This window comes from Pithys albifrons, chromosome 29 (assembly GCF_047495875.1).
Source record: "Pithys albifrons albifrons isolate INPA30051 chromosome 29, PitAlb_v1, whole genome shotgun sequence".
Classification (NCBI taxonomy): domain Eukaryota; kingdom Metazoa; phylum Chordata; class Aves; order Passeriformes; family Thamnophilidae; genus Pithys; species Pithys albifrons.
The window spans coordinates 4015882-4039271 of NC_092486.1; the positions used below are offsets into that span (position 1 = coordinate 4015882).

Below are 23390 nucleotides of genomic sequence, written 5' to 3' on the forward strand. Positions count from 1 at the left end.
GTGAAGCCATTCCCTCGGGACACCCAGCGCTCCCTCGGTGGCAAGGCTGAACAGGAATGGGATGGCACCAGGTCCCCGGGGCTGAGGAAGAACCTGAGGGGCACAGCTGGCTCCGGTGTTGGGGGCAAACAGGAGAACCAGCACAGCTCGGGCATCTCCCCCCATCGCTGGGGTCCCTGTGCTTTGGGTCAGCTCAGCTCCAGCTGCCTCAGCACCAACCGCACAGACGGAGAGTGAATCGCTGAACTAATCAGCGGATGCAAATCAGCCTCAAGACGGAGAAAAGCTGATTTGCATCTTCTTTAAACACCCCGGTGCCACCGCACCAGTGTCTGGCTACGGGGGTGGTGGTGTTGGGAGGGGCGGGGGGCAGAGTCAGCCCTAAAAGCTCAGCAGCGACAAGCGCGGGGCCGGCTTTGAAAGAGCAATTAAACGGAGGCACCTCGTGCTCGGAGGCAAAGCTGCTTTTGATGTGCAAATAACCCGCGGCAGCTCTGCCCACCAGCCTGTTCCCCGGCCTTGCATCTGCCACCCCGGCCAAGCCCCAGGGGCAGGGGGGCTGCCCGCGGGTCGCCCCCTCCCCTCAGTGGGCTGACAGCTGGCGTGTGCTTCTGCAAGCACCGCCTAACACCCGTCGACGAGGGGGGATAAGCCCCCCCAGGCAGCCCTCATTAGTCATTATGGCATAATAATAATAAAAAAAAGGAATAAAAATAGCAAACGGCGTGGAAATGCAGCGAGGCAGCAGCTGGGAGAGCAGCATGTCCCCCCCCCTCCCCGAGCCTGGTACCTGCTGTCTCCTTCCTGCTGGCAAATGTGGGGCTGTTTGTTTGGCACCCTGCTCAAAGCCCTGCCAGGAGCCCTCCGGGCACTGCCAGGGCTGATGCCACGCAGAGGGGCATCACTTTCCCTACCCCAAGACCTTTGGCTGAAATCGCTGTGCTCAAGCCCTGACCTGCTCCAGGGCCTCTGGGAGGGGACACAGAGGTGGGTTTGTCATTCCTGCCTTGCAGAGCCTGTGCCAGGCTCAGGCTGATCCCACCTGGGACGGGCTGTCCTAACCTGGGAACCTGCTGAGTGCACGGGGTGATGTTCAGGGAAGGGAATGGAGCTGGGGAAAGGGCTGGAGCAGCAGGAGGGGCTGAGGGAACTGGGGGGGCTCAGCTGGAGAAAACAGGCTCAGGGAGGGACTTTCTGGCTCTGCACTCCTTGCCAGGAGGGGGGAGCTGGGAGGGGGTCAGGGTCTGCTCCAGGGAACAGGGACAGGAGAGGGAACAGCCTCAGTGGTCTTTGAGGTCTTTTCCAACCGGATGACTCTGGTGGCAGATACATTTTCTCCAGCAGCTGGGAAGCACAAACCAGGAGATTCCTGCTCTCTCTGGTCTCCAAGGCTGAAGAGATGCATGTCTTATTCATTCCCCTTTGCTTCCATCAGATGCCAAGCAGTGCAAGTTTAATTGCCATGGATGTTCTTTTCCTTGCAGAATTCCCTTTGCTTTGGAATATACACACACATTCCAGGAGCTGTGCTATCCCCTACAGAATCCTGCAGGTATCCCAAGAGAAGCAGCTTCCTGCTCACACACCTTTGGGAATGTTTGTTCAACCTTTGTCCCCAAGCCCAGGCACGTGCTGAGGGATTTCAGGAATTCACTGGACTTTGGAATTTCTCCTCTGACTCATGTTCTCAGAGCCTCAGTCATGGAGTTATTCCCATGCCCTAAGCCCAGGCTCTCCCTCAAGACAGTGTAACTGGGTAACAGGAGGGGAAAACAGGTAGAAAAGCAAAAAAACTCTTATCCCAACTAGTCCCTGATCTCGTGGAAGGTGTCCCTGCCCCTGATGAGTGGGGATCTTTAATGTTCCTTCCCACCCAAACCATTCTGGGATTCTGTGAAGTCACAGAGGGCCTGGCACAGGAACTCAAGGAGGAGCCTGGCTGTGGGAATACCTGAGCAACCCCCCCAGGCCCTCTGACCCTCACTAGTGCTGATCATACCCAAAACCCAAAGCAAACTTATATCTAAAGCCCTTTTTTCAAGGAGTGTATTGTTTCCAAGCCTCATCAAGCACAAACTACCCCTGGAGATGGATATGGGAACAGAGGTATCACATTCCCTGCACATTCCTGCAAAGCCTTCCCCCGTGACTGCACCACCCCCCACTCCACAAAGCACTCAGGTCTGAGGCTGAAGGTCAAACCCTCATCATCTGCAGCCACCAGCTCAGGGAATAACATGGGGGTGGCTCAGGGCCCTCCCTGCCCATTGAGGTGTTCCATTCCTGTTCCCAAGACACCCCAATCCCTGCTGAACCACCCAGAGCTGCTTCCAACCACAGAATCACAAAAGCCTCCCTTTTGTTCAACACCTTCCATATTTAATTTATTTAGATATTCTCTACATTAAAGTATTTTCATGCCAACACTTCCAACCTCCCATCCTGACCTGAAGAGGAAAAAAAAAAAAAGAAAGAGACTTGACACAGCTTTGAGTGGAATGCACCAGAATAGAGTCGCTATTGCAGTCACAGAGAACACAGAACTAGGAGGAACTGCACATGGGAGACGTCAGGGGGAGCTGGAATTAGCACACTGTCAGCCCAGGCATGTTCACACCTCCCCAGACGGGCACTGAAGGCACTCAGAGAGGTGCAACATGCCTTGGAGAGCTAGACCAGAGCTCAGACTACACGAAGCCTGGAAAAAGCATGGAAGTCTGCCAGCAGCAGGCCTGGAGCCCTGTCTGAACCCATTGGAAAAAGAACAGCACGGAACTGCCTAGCCAAGATTGCAGTGTTTGGGAATGCTGAGCTCAGGGCCAGGCAAATCCGTGCCTGGAGTGCAAACCACAACAGCTTCAGACACGGCGCAGGCCCAGCACACCCAGAGCAGAGTTCAAAATATCCTTTCTGACATTAAAAGCTGCTTTTTGCTTTTTCTCTCCTGTTGCATAATTTAGTGCAGGACATTTTGTAAAAGCTGAGCTCCCACCAGCACACCTGTGTCAGGTTTAAGGATGGTTTTCACACCTCAGAATCCCCTTCAGCAGCACAAAGCTTTGAATTACCAGCAGTTGTGGTGACGCTTCTGAGCTCACAATCACTTGAGGTGCCAGTTTGTGCCTCTGGCATTTTCAGAATTCAAAGGAAAAAGGGTTAAGTAGGAAACTTATCCTGCAAAATTCAATTAAAAACCTTTAATTTGGTAATTAAGCTTTATCATGCTACTTTTCAGGTAGCAACTCACTGGCCTGTGTCCTCTAAAGACCCTTTGCTGGTGGAAATGCCCCCAGCATTGACTCCCTGTCCTCAGTTCCCACAAACCTTTCAGAATCTTAAGCCATGGTTCAAAACTTGCATTTTCCAGAAAGGAATGTTGTCATGCAAGTCACATTTGCTCTTTCATGTTCTCTAAACCACAGTCTGCAAGTGAAGATTTGCAGTTTCTGGTAATCCTCAAATACTCCCTTGAAATGCCTGCAAAAGGTTCAGTTCAAAGAAACAAACCTTGTGTTGGCTATTGCACATTTGTAAGAGCTGGCCTAAGTGTTCTCCTGAAGATCCAGGCTTTGGGAGAAGGGATATTTTAAAAACTGGTCTCAGTGGACATGGGAACACTGGCATGAGTGTCACCTACTCCTGGTTTAATCATAAAGGGCGACAAGTAAACACCAACACATGGAAACAGAAACCAAACCAGCATCTCACAGAGCAGGGGCAGGGGGAGCTGTGTTAGTGCTTTGCAGTGGAATCCCGAGGGTAGAACTCGGCCAGTGTTGTCTGGGGAATTCTCTTGAGCATCTCCTTGGGGAAGATCCGCAGGAGCTGCCAGCCGATGTCCAGGGTCTCGTACACGGTGCGGTTCTCGTAGGGCCCTGCAGGGACGTGGGGCAGGGAAGGGTCACCACAGGCAGCTCTGGCAGGGAGCCCCCAAGGGTTAATGCCCACTGGGATGTGCTGCAACACTCACCCTGAGCAATGAAGTTCTTCTCGAACTTCTGCAGGAACTCCAGGTAGAGAAGGTCATCAGAGGTAAGAGCTTCCTCCCCAACCACGGCCTTCATGGCCTGCACGTCCTTCCCGATGGCATAGCAGGCGTACTGGGGGTGGGAACAGAGCTGCTCTTACCTCCAGCATGGAATGATGGAAAGGGACCTTCATCATCCAAGTCCCAGCCACTGCCATGGGCAGGGACACCTTCCACTGGACCAGGTTGCTCCAAGCCCCTTCCAACCTGGCCTTGGACACTTCCAAGGATGGAGCAGCTACAGCTTCTCTGGGCAACCTGTGCCAGGGCCTCCCCACCCTCACAGGGAGGCATTTCTCCCCAGTATCCCATCTAGCCCTGCCCTCTGGCAGTGGGAAGCCATTGACCCTTGGTCTGTTCCTTCAGGCCCTTCTCCAATGTCCCTCTCCAGTTCTCTTGGAGCCCCTTTAGGCACTGGAGGGTCTCCCTGGAGCCTTCTCTTCTCCAACCTGAACCCTCTCAGCTTTCCCAGCCCTTCCTCATAGCAGGTGGTCCATCCCTCTAATCATCTTTGTGGTCCATCATCCATGTAACAATTCCTGTTCCAACTCAAAGGGTCTCAACTAACACCCAGTCAATGTTTTAAAGCAGCATGAGGAATGTTCTGGATCACAACTGCTTGGCTTGTTCTTTACAGACCAGGCAGCAAAAGGTGTATTTGTAACGTGGCTTTGGCCTCCCAAGGAGGTTTCTACCTACCAGCTGGTTGGACACATCTGCATGGTCCTTCCTGGTCATTCCCTCCCCAATAGCTGACTTCATCAGTCGAGACAAGGAGGGCAGGACATTAATAGGTGGGTAAATCTGGGGGGAAACATTCAACAATTAACATAACACTTAAAAACCCAGAGTAACCTTAAACACATCCTAAGTGTTGTGGCACACACCTGCCTGTTGTGCAGCTGTCTATCCACGTAGATCTGCCCCTCAGTGATGTACCCAGTCAAGTCAGGGATAGGATGAGTAATATCTGTGGGAAAAAATATTGGTTTGACAGCCTTCAACCCTTTTATATCCATTCCAGCACTGATGCAGCAGCTTCCTGCTATTAGGTGACTTCTGAAACACAATGCCATCAGTTATTCCATCATTTATCCCTCAGTGCTCTTGGATCAGGGCTATGAGCACCAAGCCTGAAGCCTCAAACAGGCAAAGCATTTTTATTAACAACACAGAAATCAGCCCAAACTTGGAATATTTAACAGGAAACTTAAAGGCCACTGTGTTGCTGTGTGCCCAGAATAAGACAGGTTGCTCAGTGGAGCCCTCTGAAGGGCAGAGCACTCACCATCGTTGGGCATGGTGAGGATGGGGATCTGGGTGATGGAGCCGTTCCGGCCCTCCACGCGCCCCGCGCGCTCGTAGATGGTGGCCAGGTCCGTGTACATGTACCCCGGGAAGCCTCGGCGCCCAGGGACCTCCTCCCGGGCTGCTGAGACCTGGGAAAAGCCACAAAAATGTTTCTAGGAAGTCAGATCGCTCCTTTGGAGCTGCTGCCTTCCCGAATTTAGCTGCACTGGTCACTTAAAAGTGCCTCTTCCTGCAAAATGGAGCCACACAAAACCAACTCTGTGTCACAACCATGTAGGACAAGACAGGATGTCAAGGCAAATCCAAAACTGTGGCATGAAACTGCTGATTCATGGAATGGTTTGGGTGGGAAGGGAAGGGACCTTAAAGCTCATCCAGTCCCACCCCCTGCCATGGGCAGGATCACTTTCCACTAGCTCAGGTTGCTCCAAGCCCCATCCAACCTGGCCTTGGACACTTTCCAGGCATGGAATTGCCACCAGTCAAATAAATTTAGCTCTCTCATCATAATGAACATAATCCCAGACACTCAAGGACCAACTAAAACCCTCTCTGGCTATTTAAGAACATTGCAATGAATGTTAATTGCAACAGCTTGAGCAGAAGTTTCAATTCTCACTTGACGCCACAAACCTTTGCTGCCAACACCCAGCTCATTAATAAACACGGTAATTAACACGTTAATAACCACATACCTCTCGCAGAGCTTCAGCATAGGAGCTCATGTCTGTCAGAATGACCAGCACGTGCTTCTCACACTGATATGCCAAGAACTCTGCAGTTGTCAGAGCCAGACGGGGCGTGATGATGCGCTCGATGCTGGGACAGAACGTGGCGTTAGTTGTGACAAGTGATTTAAGGATGGGAACTGACAGATTGGAGCTACAAATAGTTTAAAATCTGCTGCTGCACCAACTGGAGCACCAGCAGTTTCTCTTCAGCTTTGCTGCAAAACCTCCATCTGATACCTGATGAGACAGCAGCAAGGCTGCAGCTCCCAGTTTGTTCTTCCCAGCCCTTTCCCACCCAACACGGTGTAACTACTCACGTGGGGTCATTGGCCAAGTTCAGGAACAGACACACGTTGTCCATGGACCCGTTTTCCTCAAAGTCTGACTTGAAGAACCGAGCAGTTTCCATGTTCACCTAAACCACAGCAGTGAGGCATCACTTCCACAGCTCAGCTTAGCACATTTTGCATCAGATCAAGGTCTGAACACCTCACTAATAACCCATAACAAGGCTCTCCATCATGGAGGCTTCTCTGTGTTTCCAGAGTGAGTAACTTCTAGAATTCCAGACTGGAGATCAAGTTAAAGATACTTTATTCTGATCAGACAGACTTTGTTGGAATCATGGAATGGTTTGGGTTGGAAAGGACCTTAAGGCCGATCCAGTCCCACCCCCTGCCATGGGCAGGGACACCTTCCACTAGCCCAGGTTGCTCCAAGCCCTGTCCAGCCTGGCCTGGGACACTCCCAGGGATGGGGCAGCCACAGCTTCTCTGGGCACCTGTGCCAGGGCCAAACAGTTTCAGCACTTCTGCCCTTGGGGATTTTCAGCCATTCAGCCTCTCGTTACATACACATAAAACTTCTCAGAATACTCCAGCTACTCTCAGTATTCCCATTTGTTCCTCCCTCCAGCAGCATGGACTTACTCCCATGGCAGCAAACACGATGGCAAAGTTCTCCTCACTGTAGTCCATCACATCTTTGGATTTCTTCACCAAGCCAGCTTGGCGACAGATCTGAGCTGCAATCTGGGGGGAAAACACTCCAGGCATTATATTGGATGCTGTCACAGAGCCCAGGATTTCATTTCATTTATTCTTGCCCCCAGTGAGATGCAAGTTAACAGTTTGGAGAAGCTCTGAGTCCTCACCTCGTTGTGGGGCAGCCCAGCAGCTGAGAATATGGGGATTTTCTGGCCCCTGGCAATACTGTTCATGCCATCTATAGCTGAAATTCCAGTCTGGATCATTTCTTCTGGATAGATTCGACACTGGGGGTTGATGGGCTGACCTGTTTGTTTTTAACAGAACACATGTTAGCCCCTGTACATGTTTGAAGCTTTATCAAACAACTGATAAAGGGGAACCAACCCCACTGTCAGGCCAACAAATCTCTACATGCACCTGGTCACACCTGAGGATTTTGTAAGTGTCAAAGCCCTGGAATTTGTGATCATGTCAATGGTTAGAATTATTTAAAAAAAAAACCCTGCCAGTTATCAGCTTTTTATCTCTGCAAGCTGCATAATTAAGATCTACAAATAATAAAGAACAGCTTCCAAGCACTGCAGAAAACAGTTGTTTTCTGCTACCTCATCCACTTGCACTTGTGTAATTTGATTTGAGTTTGATGCCACACACAATTAAGATTAAGCACCTCTTTAGTTAGATCTAAATGAAAGCTACTGTAACATCCCAGGCAACAGAAACACTGGATTTGTTTTTAACTGCCCACCCAAAATGGATTAAGAACATACCCATAATGTCAAGGAAATCTTCAGCCAAAACAATGGGGCCTCTGTCTATAGGTTTTCCTGATCCATTGAACACTCTGCCTGTAAGAAACAACAATAAAAATGTAAATTACTGTGAAAATAAGTTAACCTGGGATAGATCTATTCACTCCTCAGAGTAATGGGCAAGTCCTCACCAAGCATGTCCTCCGAGACCGGGGTTCGAAGGATGTCCCCAGTGAACTCACAGGAGGTTTTCTTGGCATCAATCCCTGAAGTGCCTTCAAATACCTGCAAATGTGGCAGGAAAAATAAGTAAAATACAGGAAAAGGGTATTGTGCTTCCCAAAATAACCCCTGAGTGCTGCTGGAGCACCCCAGGAGTCCCAGGCCCTGCTCTGCAAAGGGCTTCAAGAGCAGCTTTGCTGGTACAAAACATCACAAAAAACAACTTTGAACAAAATTCATGAGTTTTATCAGCAGCAGCCAACAAACCTGGTGCCATTCCCTTGATCTCGAGTGTTTCTCTTTGCTAACAGGGTAAAGTTCTTCAGATCAGAAGAACATTAACAAGAAACAGGTTTTTGGAAGAAATACCAGCAGCCACAGCAGAGGGGCTGATTCTGAACCTGATACTGTAAATTGCAGTGGATTCCTTCAATCCAGCAGCAAAGAAATCCATGGGGGATGCACATAAAAGTGTCCCTGTACCCCAGTTTGCAACCTTCCAATGTTACTCACACTACTGGCACTTGGAATAAGCAGGTGATTTATTTCTTTTTCATTTACAGGACCAAAAGGATTGAACTCAAGGCAGATTTGATTTGGCTGAGACATACCCTGATTAATAAAATATTAATCAAATACCCAACAAGAAACAGCCTTGTTCATACCTGAACCACAGCTTTGGAGCCACTGACTTCCAGGACCTGCCCACTCCTCCTTGTGCCATCAGGAAGGGTCAGGTGGACAATCTCTGCATACCTGGGGAACTGAGGGTGGAAAACATCAAAGTCCACCAGCCACGACAAAAGTTGCCAGTTTCAAGCAAGCCTAAGCCTAAAAACTACTCAATTTTAGGGGTAATTTTATCACCAGAACAAAACTCATTCCATGGATATTAAATTTCTCAGGCTAAAGACATTCTTGTAGGAAAACACAATATTTGCAGAGTGGCAGCTGCAGAAAGACCTGCCAGAATCAGTTCCAAAACCCCTGAGAGTGCTGGATAGTGACAGAAAGACACAATGAAGCATCTGACAAGGAGAAAAGTTGTTTGCCTTCAACAGCCACTTGAAAACAAGCCAGAAGCGTTCACAGTTTCCTTTCACAGAGCACTTATTTGGAAACAGAAAGGTCAAGAACAAAACAAACAGGTCTATTTCAGCGTTAAAGTTTAAAACAACATTCTGGGGGGTTTGGTAAAACTGCAACACTGTTTCCTTTCTTATCCCAACTGCCTCAAGAACTCTCCCTTTCCTCCAGGATATGGACAACCCTCCCCAGCCTTGGAGCCACTTCCACACTCTCAGCAGTCCGAAATGGATTCAAGGGGCTCCATGAATTTCCCAGCAGTCTGGATTTAACCTGTCCCACCTTTTCTTGTCAATTCTTCCTCAAAAAGCTTCATTAAGATCCAAGTTTTTACCTTAACTTGATCCAAGATAACCAGGGGGCCGTTCACACCCGATACAGTTTTATAGGCTGAAAGAAACCAAGACACAGGTCAGGCACTTCCTCAGAAATACCCTATATCCAGTTTTCCCAGCTGCATTCCTATCACCAGGCTCAGCTTTGCAGATCTGGGGTCCACTTTCTGTATAAACACAGCCCCAGAATCCAGGGATGGACACGCAGCCCCCCAGAGTCCAAGGGTGGACACACACACACTCCCCCAGAATCCAGGAATGGGCACACAGCCCCCCAGGATCCAGGGACGGGCACACCCCACACTACCCCCAATATCCAGGGAGGGACACCCGGCCCCCCAGGGACCCAGGGACGGGCACCCGGCCCCCCAGGGATCCAGGGAGGGGCACCCGGCCCCCCAGGGATCCAGGGAGGGGCACCCGGCCCCCCAGGGATCCAGGGAGGGGCACCCGGCCCCCCAGGGATCCAGGGAGGGGCACCCGGCCCCCCAGGGACCCAGGGAGGGGCACCCGGCCCCCCAGGGACCCAGGGACGGGCACCCGGCCCCCCAGGGACCCAGGGACGGGCACCCGGCCCCCCAGGGACCCAGGGACGGGCACCCGGCCCCCCAGGGATCCAGGGACGGGCACCCGGCCCCCCAGGGATCCAGGGACGGGCACCCGGCCCCCCAGGGATCCAGGGACGGGCACCCGGCCCCCCAGGGATCCAGGGACGGGCACCCGGCCCCCCAGGGATCCAGGGACGGGCACCCGGCCCCCCAGGGATCCAGGGACGGGCACCCGGCCCCCCAGGGATCCAGGGACGGGCACCCGGCCCCCCAGGGATCCAGCTGGAGCCCAGCACCACCTGACCCACAGATAACAGAAATACTGAGTCAAATCCCCTCCAGGGTCATGAGGTGCAGTGACCACAAGTGTGCCAGTTCCTCATGGATCATGGGAGGGGAAAATGAGCCACTGGAGCCAGGGGGGAGACCAGCAGGATCACAGATTCCACCAGGGAACCATCCAGGATTACAGATTCCACCAGGGAACCATCCAGGATTACAGATTCCACCAGGGAACCATCCAGGATTACAGATTCCACCAGGGAACCATCCAGGATTACAGATTCCACCAGGGAACCATCCAGGATTACCCAGCATGGCCAGGCCTGGCAGCTCCCCAGGCCTTGTCTACACCACCAACAAGGTGGTGTTTACACTGCAATAAAACAGCTTGAACTGTTGCAATGTAACAATCTTAACAGGCAACAATCAAACTGCGGCAGATACAAGTTGAGAGGAGCTCAGGGTGGGAGCTGGGCCAAGGATTGAACTCCAAAGTATCAGTTTTACTCCTAAAATCCTCCTGAACACCCTGAGATAGAACATGTGCCCCGGAATTATCCCTAATGAGAAGCAGGGGGCGGGTCACACAGACACTGGCAAGGAGGGCTCTGCTCACCCTCCCAAGGTTTGCAGCCCACAGGACATGGAAAACATGACCCTGAGAGGAGCATTTCATCCCATGACTGTCTCATGAGCTCTCCTTCCTCAGTCAGCCCCACAGGGCTCACCCACCCCTCCTCTGTCCATGAGAAAACACTTCCCTGGCATTAACCAGCACCAACCAGGATCACTCAGCACCAATCCCTTAGAAAAGCAGCTCAACACCCACTCAAAAATCCCCCTTTCCATTCAGATCAACCAGTTCCATGACAAACCAAACACAACTTAAACTATTTTCCATACCCAGCTTGATGTCAGCTCAGGCCAAAAAAACCCTGGAAAAACCTGGATTGGACATGGAGTCACCTTGGCTCCAGCCTTAACAGAAGCCTCCAAACACTTGGAGGAGGCTGGAATTGCAATGATCCATTTGGCTTCCCAGCTTGACTGGCATTTCCAAAGGATCCATCCCCGAGGAGCTCCTGGGCACCTCCTGCAGGTCCCGGTGCTATTTTAGGGCACCAGTGGAGTCACTGCTGCAATAGCCGAGCAAAGCAAGGCCGGGAAAACCACCCCTTCCCTTCCCTTCCCTCAGCTCTGACCTTGCCCCACCGCTCTGCAACAGCGGCATTTCCACAAAGTTCCTGCATTTCCCCTTTTAGAGCAGATTTCTCAACAGGGCGATGAAGGCACAGCCTCCGCCGCACCCCACCGGCCACAGCCATTCCCAGGCCCTGCTGCAAACGCCGGGAAGGGCCCAGCGGGGCCGATCTGGGGCAGGACACGCCGGGCAGCCGCGGTGATTAATGGACACCAATTAACAGAGCGACAGCAACCAGACCCGACCTGACACACCCTCAGGGAGCCCGCAGGTCGCTCTGGAGGTCCCGGGGGCGGCCGGGCCTGCCCCGGTGCTGCGGCCTCAGGGGCCTGGTGTTGCCGCCGCAGCCCCGAGCGGGGCCGGCCCCGCTTCCCCGCGCCCGCCCCACGCCCCGAGGTGCCCCTGCGGTGCCCCCGCACTCACTGAGGCGCGGCTGCGACAGGAAATCGCGGGTCAGCGCCGCCGCCTGTTCGCGGGGCCCGCCGGGCCCGGCGCCGTTCACGGCCCCGCGAAGCGCCCGCACCGCCGCCATCTTGGACCCGCCGCCGCCACCGCAGCGCCGCCGCGCACGCGCCGTTATAGCGCGAGGGAGGGACACGCCCACCGAGGACAGGCCACGCCCACCCCACCCGGGAGGGACACGCCCACTGGAGCTGACCCTGGTGCTGGGGGGGGAATGGGAATGGGAAAGGGAATGGAATGGGAATGGGAATGGGAATGGGAAAGGGAAAGGGAAAGGGAGAGGGAAAGGGAAAGGGAAAGGGAAAGGGAAAGGGAAAGGGAAAGGGAAAGGGAAAGGGAAAGGGAAAGGGAAAGGGAAAGGGAAAGGGGAAGGGAAAGGGGAAGGGGAAGGGAAAGGGAAAGGGAAAGGGAAAGGGAAAGGGAAAGGGAAGGGAAAGGGAAAAGGAAAGGGAAAGGGAAAAGGAAAGGGAATGGGGAAGGGGAAGGGAAAGAAGGAAAAAGAAAAAAGGAAAGGGAAAAGGAAAAAGGGGAAAGGAAAAAGGGGAAAGAAAAGAGAGAAAGGGAAACAAGGAAAAGGAAAAAGGGAAAAGGAAAGGAAAGAGAGAAAAGAAAGAAGGAAAAGGAAAAAGGAAACGAAAGAGATAAAATAAAAGAAGGAAAAGGAAAGGAAAGAGGGGCAAGGAAAGGAAAGAGGAAAGGGAAAGGAAAGAAGGAAAAGGAAAGAAGGGAAAGGAAAGGCAAGAAGGAAAAGGAAAGAGGGACAAGGAAAGGAATAATGGACAAGGAAAGAGAAAAAAGGAAAGGCAGGAAGGAAAAGGAAAAGGAGAAGGAAAAAGAAAAGGAAAAGGAAAAGGAAAAGGAAAAGGAAAAGGAAAAGGAAAAGGAAAAGGAAAAGGAAAAGGAAAAGGAACAGGGACTCCACAGTCCCTCTCCCAGCCGCAGTTCTGGGCTCCCGCAGCAGGTGGTGGTGCTGCACTGCTCAGGCTCTGCCAGGCACAGTCAATTCTGCGCTCCTGAAATATATTTAAGGGCTTCATCTCCTGCTCTAATGCTCACCCAGGGAATTCCTGGGCTGGATGTTCTCATCTCACCTTATTGGCAATAGTTTGGGCCAGGCAGGAGCAGATAAATGGCCTCAGTGGCAGATTTACGTGCCCAGGGAGAAAAGGTGAATATGTTTGGGATTTATTTCCCCTCTCTGCTGTGAATCTCTGCACCCTGAATGAATGATGGGATCACTTCTGGGGTGTGAAAAAGAAATCGTGGAGCAAAATGGCAAAAGTTTAAGGAAAGAGAAATGGTGGAAAAAAGAGCCCCTGCTGTGAGGGGCCTTTGCAGCACCTCACCCCTGCCTGGAGCTGGTTTTGGATCCAGCTTGGCTTGGTTAGTCTGGGAAATATCTCCTTGGAGGTAGAACAGACAGGACACAGCACAGGGAGGGCTGTGGAGAGGAGTCCCAGTGACAACACCCCATGGGAGGAGGAGAGGGGGGACCACAGCCTGTTGGAACATGCCCAGAGCTGTGAGAATCCCCAGATCCAGGAGTCCCTGAGAGCTGGAGAGCTGTGCAAACACTCCTGGCTGCCTCCCTCCCTCCCTCCCTCCCTCCCAGCCCACCCCCAGCCCTGCTGACGCACAGCCAGCTGCAGGGCGCAGGGACAACTTGTTTGAGGTTCCAATTAGATCTCCATGGACGAGGGACACTCATATCCTCTCCTGATAATAAAAGGGGACCATAAATCCAGAGAGCACCGAGGCAGCGGCTCCGGCTCCGAACTCCCCGATGGGTGCCAGGGTAAGGAACCAATTTCCTCTGCTCCACATGCCAAGTGTGCAGGGAAAGGGGACAGGGTTTGTGCTGGAGAGGTTAATCTACATGTCTTTGTTGCCTGTGCTTCCTTATTCTTCCTCTCTCTTACATTTATTTATATTCTTCTATTATTTGGTGTTTATTTGGAGGCACAGTGAGAAACCAGCCCCATTTCCCAGCTCAGTGACATTCACATTTGGTGATAAAGCATTTGCAGAGTTTGCTTTTTGTAATTAAAAATTTATAACTGTCACTGGCTGGGATTTCAGGAAACTTCAGGGATTGTTGGGGAGAAGGATAGTTTGGACCCAGCTCCATTAATTTTATCACTTAGTCTCTTGTGCCCAAGAGCTGTGAGAGCATTAATGGTTAATTGGTTGGTTTAATGATGATTTCTGGTGGGTATTTTTGGTGTGAGCAACGTTCTCTCAGCCCTGATCTCCATCACGTACATCAGGCTTTGAAGTCCTGGATCTTGCCCTGACATTTCAATTAGGTCAAATAAAAAGACATGGAAGATAAATGAATTTCCTTTGAGGCCGAATTTAATCTCCAAAGAGCAAACATGGAATAAAAGATGTCGAGATTACCTCAGATAAGCTGCTGGCTTGATCTGTGCCTGGAGTCTCTGGGAGGAGACTTGAATGATGCCTTGAAGCAGGTACAAGATGTCTCAGGAGAGGGGAAGTGGTTGGAACACACTCCAGCTGTGAATTTAAAAGGAAGATTGATGAAAACACGGGCTTTGATAGCAAAGTTGGTGGTCCCAGCTCCTGAGGAAAGCACACAGGTTCTGGGGAACAGCAGCAGGCTCTTGGGGAAAGCACAGGGATCCTGGGAAAAGCATCCAGCTCCTGGGAATGGCACCCAGCTCCTGGGAAAAGCACACAGATTGTGGAGAACAGCACCAGGCTCTTGGGAAAAGCATCCAGCTCCTGGGAATGGCCCCCAGATCCTGGGAAAAGCACACAGATTGTGGAGAACAGCACCAGGCTCTTGGGAAAAGCATCCAGCCCCTGGGGAATGGCCCCCAGATCCTGGGAACAGCACCCAGATCTTGGAAAATGCATCCAGCTTCTGGGAATGGCACCCAAATCCTAAGGAACAGCATTCAGGTCCTGGGGAATTGCACAGAGCTCTGGGGGAATGGCACCCAGATCCTGGGGACAGCACCCAGATCTTGGAAAATGCATCCAGCTTCTGGGAATGGCCCCCAGCTCCTGGGAACACACTAAGTGACCCCAGGAGCTGCTTTCCCACGGGAGAAACCATGAGCTGGAGGAGGCTATAACAAGGAATGTTCTCTTTAAAGGTTGTCAGAGCCCTTCACCCCTGAGCCCAGGAGCCCCCCGGACCCCTGGCTGAGCCCCAGACCCCTGGCAATGCCCCAAGCCGTGTCCCTGTGCCCCCAGCACCCACCCCAGGGCTGGCTGGCTCAGGGCAGGGGGTCACCAAGGCTGGTGCTGGTGGTCGTGTTTGTGGCACTGCTGCTGGACAACATGCTGCTGACTGTCGTGGGTATGGGGGCTCCTGGGGGGGACAGGGCTGGGTGCTTGGGGGCTCCTGGAGGGACAGAGCTGGGTGCTTGGAGGGCTCCTGGGGGGGACAGGGCTGGGTCTTTGGGGGGCTTCTGGGGGGACAGGGCTGGGTGTTTGGGGGGCTGACCTGGGGGGACAGAGCTGGGTCCTTGGGGGGCTCCTGGGGGGACAGGGCTGGGTCCTTTGAGGGGACAGTGAGGGCTTGGGTCTTCTGGGGCTGTCTCGGGATCCAGCAAGGGGTTGGGTCCTTGGGAGGGCTGCTCAGGGGTACAGTGTGGGGCTTTAGGGGGACTGCTCAAGGGTACAGTGTGGGGCTTTTGAGGGACTGCTCAAGGGTACAGTGTGGGGCTTTAGGGGGACTGCTCAAGGGTACAGTGTGGGGCTCTTGGGGCTGAGTCCTTGGGGGGCTGTCCAGGGGGCTCAGTCTCTCTGTTGGTCTCTGGGTGATGCCAGGGAGGTCCCTGCTCAGGGCTGGGTGCTGGGAGCTCCCGGTAGCTCCCAGGACCCCCACACCTGGCCAGCACCACTCAGTTCAGCTCCGTGTAGAGCCAGGAAATGAGGGAAATCCTTAAATAATCCCTTCCCTGGCTCTCCTTCCAGTGCCGATCGTCCCCACCTTCCTCTACACGACAGAGTATGAAAGTGCCAACAGCTCCGTGGCCCCAGCCCAGCCCGAGCCATCTCCACCAGCCTTGAACGCTCCTCCTTTCTCCTCCCTGTTCTCCTATTTTGACAACACCACAGTGACTGTCGCAGGCTCTGACAGCCCCCTGGAGGTGCCGAATGGGACAGAGAGCAGCCATCCCACAGAACCCCCCAGCAGCTCCCCAGCACCCCCGAGGGGCTGCCCGGAGGGTGATGAGTTCCTCACCAAGGAGAACGTCCGAGTGGGGCTGCTCTTTGCCTCCAAGGCTCTGGTGCAGCTGCTGGTCAACCCCTCCGTGGGTGTCCTGACCAACAGGTAGGTCAGAGACCCAGGTTTGTAGCCCCTCAGGGATGGGCAGCTCCTGCTGGTCCTGGAATCACCACGAGCTGGGCATGTGCTGCAATCATGGGATTACAGGAATTAGGGAGAGTAGCAAGAATATATCCATCAAAATAGCGTGAATTGTACCTTTTCTACAAGCCTGCTCATGGCTTGTGAGTATATATCACAATATAAACCTCAGTAATGCTCTCCTCAGGTGTTGACAGATGCTGTTTAATACCAGCACCCACCAAATAAACAAACACAGATTCCCAGCCCACCATGGATATAATGTTGGGTTTAGATTTTCCTTGCCTGTGTCTCCTGCAGACACGTGTGAGCTGTGCTGGGCTCAGCTCCAGGGGATGGGCTGGGAGAACAGAGCTGTGTCTCTGGGATGGCTGGGGGGCTCTGGATGCTCCATGACCAGCACTTGTGGGCTCATCCAGCTGCTCAGGAGACACTTCCTAGCCCTCTGTGTTAAGGCTGAGCAGCAAGGCCTGATCTCAAGGGGGAATGAGGAGCCTTCACTGAGCTGGTGCCTCTTTGCTCCCTTCCCAGGATAGGATACCACATCCCCATGTTCATCGGGTTCACCATCATGTTCCTCTCAACACTCAGTGAGTATTGCCCTTCCCTCTGCCCTCCCCTGGCAGCAGCACAGCAGGAAATCCTTTGGTCTGTGCCCTCTCTGCTGTCACTGTGGAGGTGAAAGGAGTGAGAGCAAAGCAACACAGAAATGAGTGACAAGAAAGGACAATGAGCCCTCTGTCCCTTTGCCCCCTCCAGCACCCCAGCTGGTGCCAGCTGAGGCCACCCTTACCCTCTGCAGGGTTGTGAGGCCCAGGCTGATGCAGCTCTCCCCTCCCTCTGCAGTGTTTGCTTTCTCAGGCACCTACACCCTGCTGCTCATCGCCCGAGCCCTCCAAGGCGTGGGCTCCTCCTTCTCTTCAGTGGCAGGTAAATGTTTTAGCTTTGTCTCTGTGTCAGCTCCCCTTGTGTGGGTTCAATGATCCTCCTCCTCCTCCTCACTGAGCCTGCCTGGCTGGTGTAGGGGTATCCCAAAAGCCCAGGCTGCCTCCAGAGAGGAGCCACACCATGGAACCACATGGCCCTTGCTCTCTCCCGCTCCCAGGGCTGGGAATGCTGGCCAGTGTGTACCCGGATGACTTGGAGAGGGGCAATGCCATGGGGATTGCCCTGGGAGGCCTGGCCTTGGGCGTGCTGAGTAAGGACATCGTGATCCCAGTGGGATTCATCCACAGCACCTCCATCACCTGTGGCTTCCACCTGCCTGGATGTGCCCCTTCCCCATCCCATGGGCATAGCTGAGTGACCTCCTCCCTCCCCATCTCCATGGGCACTGCTGTGGGACCTGACACCTGCCAACCACATTACCACCCCAAACACCCACCAGGGACAAAGAGGGAGCAGCTGGGGATGGTGGCACTGCCCTGGTGTGACACAGCCTCTCCCTTGCAGTCGGAGCACCCTTTGGGAGCATCATGTATGAATTCGTGGGGAAATCCTCTCCCTTCCTGGTCCTGGCATTCCTTGCCCTCTTGGATGGAGGTGAGAAGACAAATGGTTTAATCCTATTAAAAAAAAAATGAAAAAAAGCATGTGAAAAGATTTCAGTGTGGATGTTCTGGGGAGGATCTGTGAGAAGGAAGCACAATAACACAGGACGGGTTCCACCATCAGTGCTGGTTATTCTGTTAGTGCTAAATCACATGTTTTCAATCTCCAGATGATTGACACAGAAACATATAACAATTAATCCCTCATTACTTAATAAACCCCCTGATTGCTTGAATGGCTTGAACAGCACATTCAGTAAAGCTCTTTGAACTGTGAATTCTTTGGCAAGGCATTTGTCTGCAGCCTCTTCACGCCATGAAGGAATCAGACTTTGCCAGCACAAGTGGTGTCCTGTGCCTCCTCCCATTGCTGCATCACAGACAAAGGCCCTGAGAGCCTTCTGAGTGCCACAGCAAAGGCAGCAGGAATGTGCATTTTCCACGGGAAGTATTGAGCTAATTAAATTACAGCCCCAGTTACCATCTCTGCCCAGATGTGAGGCGAGATATCTCTAATGAGGCGTGTAAGAGCTTTTGGAAAATGAAACGTGGGCCTTGTACGTATCAGCCTTTCTGGTTTAATCCCAACCTTTTCCATATCCAATTTCTGTCACGCTCTGGTGGCTGCTCCCAACTGGCAGCCAGACAAGAGCATTGGCACTTTTTACTGCTCAGGGGTCGACAAAACCCTTCTAACACACTCCACTCCAGGCAGTTTTGGTGTTTGCTCCTGTGGGAGCAGGGCTGGGAGTCACCCCCCCAGTTCAACCGTGTCCCCAGACACAACTCCTGCCTCCCCAGGGGTTCTGCTGCTGGAAGGGGTCAGGCTGAGGGAGAAGCCAGAGGGAAGGGAGGATTTAAGGGGTGCTGCCTGCAGAAACAAGCTGACAGCAGGGTTTTCTCCCCAGCCCTGCAGCTGTGCATCCTGCAGCCCTCCAGGATCTCCCCGGAGGTGAGTACACACCTGGAAGCTGCCAGGTGAGGGAAGAGGGCACTGCCAAGGGCCAGGTGAGTGCACACAAAGCCCCCAGCCCAGATAACCCCCCTGGACACCCCACAGGGCACCAAGGCCACCCCGGTGTCCACCCTGCTGAGAGACCCCTACATCCTGGTGGCTGCAGGTAAAGGTGGCTACTGGCACACACCATGCTCTCCTTGTGCATGTCCTGACTAAAAAATCCCCTTGTGCTTACTTGAAACAGCAGCAAAAAGAGCTAAAACAAGGCATTTCTCCCCTTTCTCCCCACCAGGAGCCCTCTGCTTCTCCAACATGGGGGTGGCCATGCTCGAGCCCACCCTGCCCATCTGGATGATGCAAACCATGTGCTCCCCGCAGTGGCAGCTCGGTAGGTCTCCAGCTTTGCAGGCTCCACTCTTCAGCCTGAAAGAGTTTAGAATCCCAGGATCAGGGGGGAAAGATCTCCAGGACCACCCAGTCCAACCTGTGACCCATCACCACCTTGTCAGCCTGACCAGAGCACTGAGTGCCACATGCAGGGTTTCCTGAAAACCTCCAGGGATCAAAGAAGCAGCTCCTGCTTGGGCACATTGAAACATCTTTTATATAATTCCAAAAAGAAGAAGAAAGCAGATGCCCTCACTCACAGGGGGTGAGCCATCCCAGGCTGTGTGTGGCTCCAGTTTGAGCTGGAAACATCTTTAGCTGCAGCTGCACAATGTGCTTTGCTCTGTTATTGAAGAAATTGCATAGAATCAGGCTCCCTGCAAGAGCAATAACGGGGAAGGGAGGCTGTTGGGTGCCTGGGAAGCCTGTGGAAAGCCCATCTTCTGCAGGGCAGATAATGGGCTTGTGCTGGGCTGGAATGGTGGAGGCCAGATGGGCTTGGCAGGGGCTGCTCAGTGTGAAAAGGGGCAATTCTGAGCGTGCCAGGCAGGGCAGGGTGGGACCTGCTGACCCTCAGCTGCCTGGGAAATGTGATGGGGAGATAATACTGCCTGTGTTTGCTGCAGAAATAAAAACTAATGGTTATAAAACCCAATTGGTGCAGGAAACACCTGGGGGGTGCCCCAGGCTGCACTTAGATCCCAAATTGGATTGTAGGCTGGGAGCAGGGGGGATGAGATTGCTCCTGATTGAATTATCCCCTGGGCAGCAGGAACATCCATCCAGTAAAAGCATATGATGCTTCTCTTGAGCAAGGATGGACAAGGGGAGAGCAGCACCCAAAGATTCTGGCAGTGGGAAGAAGGGACAAAACTCAGGGAAAAAGAACTCAGGGCTGCCCCATCACCACTGAGCCCCGGGGGAGCCTTGGAGGTGACTTAGAGCACAGACAGCAAAGAAAATCCCAGATATATTCCCCAGATGTTCAGCAATCTGGGATTTGAGAGCAGTGTGGATTTAGACACAGTTCAGTGACAAACCACCATCTCACAAGCTGTTCTGAACTCAAGGGGCTTCTCTATTTGTCTCCTTTAGTTCACCCACTCCCATAATTCTGGGATAAGAGCCCAGAAGAGTTTGGTCTAAACTTGCAGGATTAACTATGTTCCGTAACTATTAGAGAGAGGAAAGAAAATTAAACACAAATCAGTGTCTTTTAATAAGGAAGTTGTCTCAGGGAAATGGAGCTGATCAGTTTTATTTATAGTCAGCGGGAGAGTATATGAAAAATAAACAACTGGTAAAGCAGCAGGCAGAGCAAATATTTAATTTTGAGCTGCATAATGATCCCTGAGCTTTTTACTTAAGCAGTTGTTTTATTCCTCCTTATTTAGCATGTGAAAAGCAGAAGGTAAAGGAGGAAAGGTGGAAAAGGGAGAAACTATGACAGGGGGACATTCAGCCTTGCCTGACTCATGATATTCACCCAATGAGGCAGTGAGGGAATGAAAATTGTGCAGATCCCCTGTATTTCCTTGGGGATGACACACTCTCTTTTCATTCTTTCCCTCTCCAGGGATGGCATTCCTCCCTGCCAGCATATCCTACCTCATTGGCACCAACCTCTTTGGGATCCTGGCCAACAAGATGGGGCGGTGAGTGGAACGCCAGAGATTCTGGCTCAGCACAAGTTGTGCTCGTGGTGTTGTGCAGGCTGAGAACTCCTGCCCTGTCCCAACTGCAGGTGGTTGTGCTCCATGATTGGAATGGCTGTGGTGGGAGCCAGCCTGCTCTGTGTAAGTACCACAGGGGGAATGTGAGCCCTCCCTGCAGGAGAATCCACAGGCACTGAGCTGGGTTACACCTGTGTGTCGGTTTGGCAGACCTGAGAAAGGTTTTGCAGATGTTAAGGCTGAAGGATTTGGGACTGTTGAGCCTGGAAAAGGCTGCAGGGTGAACACATTGTGACCATCCAGTGCCTGAAGAGGCCACCAGGAAAGATGGGGACTGTTTACAGGAGAGGGAATGGCTTCACCCAGCCAAAGGGGAGGGATAGATGAGATATTGGGAAGGAATTCCTCCCTGAGATGGTGGTGAGCCCTGGCACAAGTTGCACAGAGAAGTTGTGGGTGCCCCATCCCTGGAAGTGCCCAAGGCCAGGTTGGACAGGGCTTGGCACAACCTGGTCTGTGGAAGGTGTTCCTGTCCATGGCACAGAGTGGGACTGGATGAGCTTTAAGGCCCCTCCCAACCCAAACCATTCCATGATTCCATGATCTATGTCTCACTTCCCACAGCAATTCTAACCTCATGTCTCCTCTCCCTCTCCCCTCTCAAAGGTACCTCTGGCCAAAAACATTTACGGGTTGATTGGCCCAAACGCTGGGCTGGGCTTTGCCATAGGTAAGTTGGGCTTTGCCATAGGTAAGCTGGGCTTTGCCATAGGTAAGCTGGGCTGCTCGGGCTCCTCCAAGGCTCTCTCCCCAGCAGCAGAGTGCCTGAGGAGCCCCTCCTTGCCCTGGGCAGGAATGGTGGACTCCTCCATGATGCCCATCATGGGTTACCTGGTGGACCTGCGCCACACCTCTGCCTACGGCACCGTCTATGCCATCGCCGACGTGGCCTTCTGCATGGGCTTTGCCATCGGTACTGGGACCTTCCTTCCTGTGTCCAGGAAACTTCTGTGACGTGGTTTGGGGAATATTTTATCTTCTAGGCCTCCTTTGGGCAGCTTAACTACTAACTACTTGATTAAAGGAGAGATAGAATCTACAGGCAGTCTTGGAAATCTACAGAATCTTGGAAAAGTAGATGCTCTTCCATTCTCTGAAAACAAACCAAAACCTTCTTTAAACCTTCTTTGCCAGTATTTGGGGGTTTTTAATACAAAATACTTGCTGACTTGTAATATTAGAACATAGTTAATATTACTTGGATTACCTCAAGTTAGTGAACATTTATGGCAGTGAGGGAGCATCTCAGTCGGGTTATCCCTCCCTTTCCTCCACACAGCATTCACCACAGCACAGACTCTGTAGCCCCATCACCACAGATCCACAGGTCCCTTCCAAATGGACAAACCTCCTGTTCTCTGGGCTTTTATTCCTTTTCAATGCTTCAATTTGCAGGTCCCTCCACGGGCGGGGCGATTGTCCGAGCCATTGGCTTCCCCTGGCTCATGGTCATCATTGGAGTGACCAACCTGGCCTATGCCCCGCTCTGCTGGTGCCTGCGCAGCCCTCCGGCCAAGGAGGAGAAGATGGTCAGTTCAGGGGTATTTTACTGGAGTACAGGGGATTGATAACTCAGAAATTTTGGGGAAGAGAAGAATAAACTTGCTAGGGATTGTGTCTGCTGTTGTGGGTGGACTCTGCCCTCCTAAAGGGACAAAAAGCTCAGACAAAACCAGGGGAGTTTAGAGGGTCCTTCCCTTACCTCACAGCTCATATTCCCTGAGGAAAGGTTGGTGACTCCTGTTAACTTCAAATTAATCACTATTTTTACCAAAGCAGGATTTCTCCTCTCCTCCACCCAGGCAATCCTGAGCCAGGAGTGCCCCATGCAGACCAAAAGCTACACTGGGCAGAAACCCCTGAGGGAATTCCCTCTCACGGACGACAGTGACGTGGAGGTGGAAAATGTGGAATAGCCAATGCAAGGGTGTGTGCTGTGCTTGAAAATCAATATTCTGGGTACAAACAGGGGTGGATGAGCAGTGTAGGTATCAACCTGTCCTGGAGAACAACACTGTCTCAGGCATAGCCTGCCCACGCCAGAGAACATCAACATCTCTCCCAGTGTCCAGGAGCTTTGTGAATGTCTCTGAAGCACTGACTGTTCCTGAAAGAAAATGGAGGGACAAAAAAAGAAAATTAAATCACCTTTGGGAGATTTCCCTCTCCACATCCTGCTCTGAAGCCCAGCATGAACCTGTGCTTAACAGCAGGGCACAATCCATCTGTGCCACTGGCAACAAAGATGCCACTGTAATGTCACTGCTCCTCTGGAGACACAAAAAATGTTCATTTCTGTCTTGCTGTAGCTTGACATGCTGTGATGCTTCTGTGCTACTCAAGAGCTGCTTGTGTGTCCTTAACATGCATTAAATTAATTCATTTGTTTGAAGAACTCTACGAAACTGAGGTGGAATTAAGGTTTAGACTCTTAGAGCCAGCTAAGATCCCTTGTGATTGTGTGTATATAT

At 52.3% G+C, this 23390-nt stretch overlaps 2 protein-coding genes across 2 annotated transcripts; one reads left to right on the plus strand and one right to left on the minus strand.

Moving 5' to 3' along the window:
- Positions 1-2357: 2357 nt before the first annotated feature.
- ATP6V1B2 (ATPase H+ transporting V1 subunit B2) lies at positions 2358-12057 on the minus strand. The gene is made up of 14 exons (XM_071579178.1): positions 11908-12057; positions 9453-9508; positions 8698-8796; positions 8002-8095; positions 7829-7906; positions 7223-7362; positions 6999-7100; positions 6387-6484; positions 6034-6157; positions 5316-5466; positions 4915-4997; positions 4727-4831; positions 3971-4100; positions 2358-3875 (listed from the first exon to the last, which is right to left on the minus strand). The coding sequence occupies exons 1-14, from the start codon at positions 12014-12016 to the stop codon at positions 3733-3735; spliced, it is 1512 nt and encodes a 503-aa protein (XP_071435279.1). The 5' UTR covers positions 12017-12057; the 3' UTR covers positions 2358-3732.
- A 1617-nt stretch (positions 12058-13674) lies between these two features.
- On the plus strand, positions 13675-23314 carry SLC18A1 (solute carrier family 18 member A1). The gene is made up of 16 exons (XM_071579160.1): positions 13675-13741; positions 15069-15274; positions 15895-16255; positions 16823-16881; positions 17138-17221; positions 17397-17489; positions 17744-17833; positions 18750-18793; positions 18902-18962; positions 19092-19187; positions 20763-20841; positions 20931-20982; positions 21526-21589; positions 21713-21832; positions 22315-22448; positions 22722-23314. Exons 2-16 carry the CDS (start codon positions 15139-15141, stop codon positions 22833-22835), a joined length of 1587 nt encoding a protein of 528 aa, XP_071435261.1. The 5' UTR covers positions 13675-13741; positions 15069-15138; the 3' UTR covers positions 22836-23314.
- Positions 23315-23390: the final 76 nt, after the last annotated feature.

Coding starts and splice junctions, on each gene's coding strand:
- ATP6V1B2 (XM_071579178.1), bottom strand. CDS start 12,016: ATGGCGGCGGTGCGGGCGCTTCGCGGGGCCGTGAACGGCGCCGGGCCC. Junction 7,101..7,222: donor CTGGGCTGCCCCACAACGAG/GTGAGGACTCAG, acceptor TTTTCCCCCCAG/ATTGCAGCTCAGATCTGTCG. Junction 3,876..3,970: donor GAAGAACTTCATTGCTCAGG/GTGAGTGTTGCA, acceptor ACGTCCCTGCAG/GGCCCTACGAGAACCGCACC.
- SLC18A1 (XM_071579160.1), top strand. CDS start 15,139: ATGCCCCAAGCCGTGTCCCTGTGCCCCCAGCACCCACCCCAGGGCTGG. Junction 17,222..17,396: donor CTCCTTCTCTTCAGTGGCAG/GTAAATGTTTTA, acceptor TCCCGCTCCCAG/GGCTGGGAATGCTGGCCAGT. Junction 17,490..17,743: donor CCTGGCCTTGGGCGTGCTGA/GTAAGGACATCG, acceptor TCTCCCTTGCAG/TCGGAGCACCCTTTGGGAGC.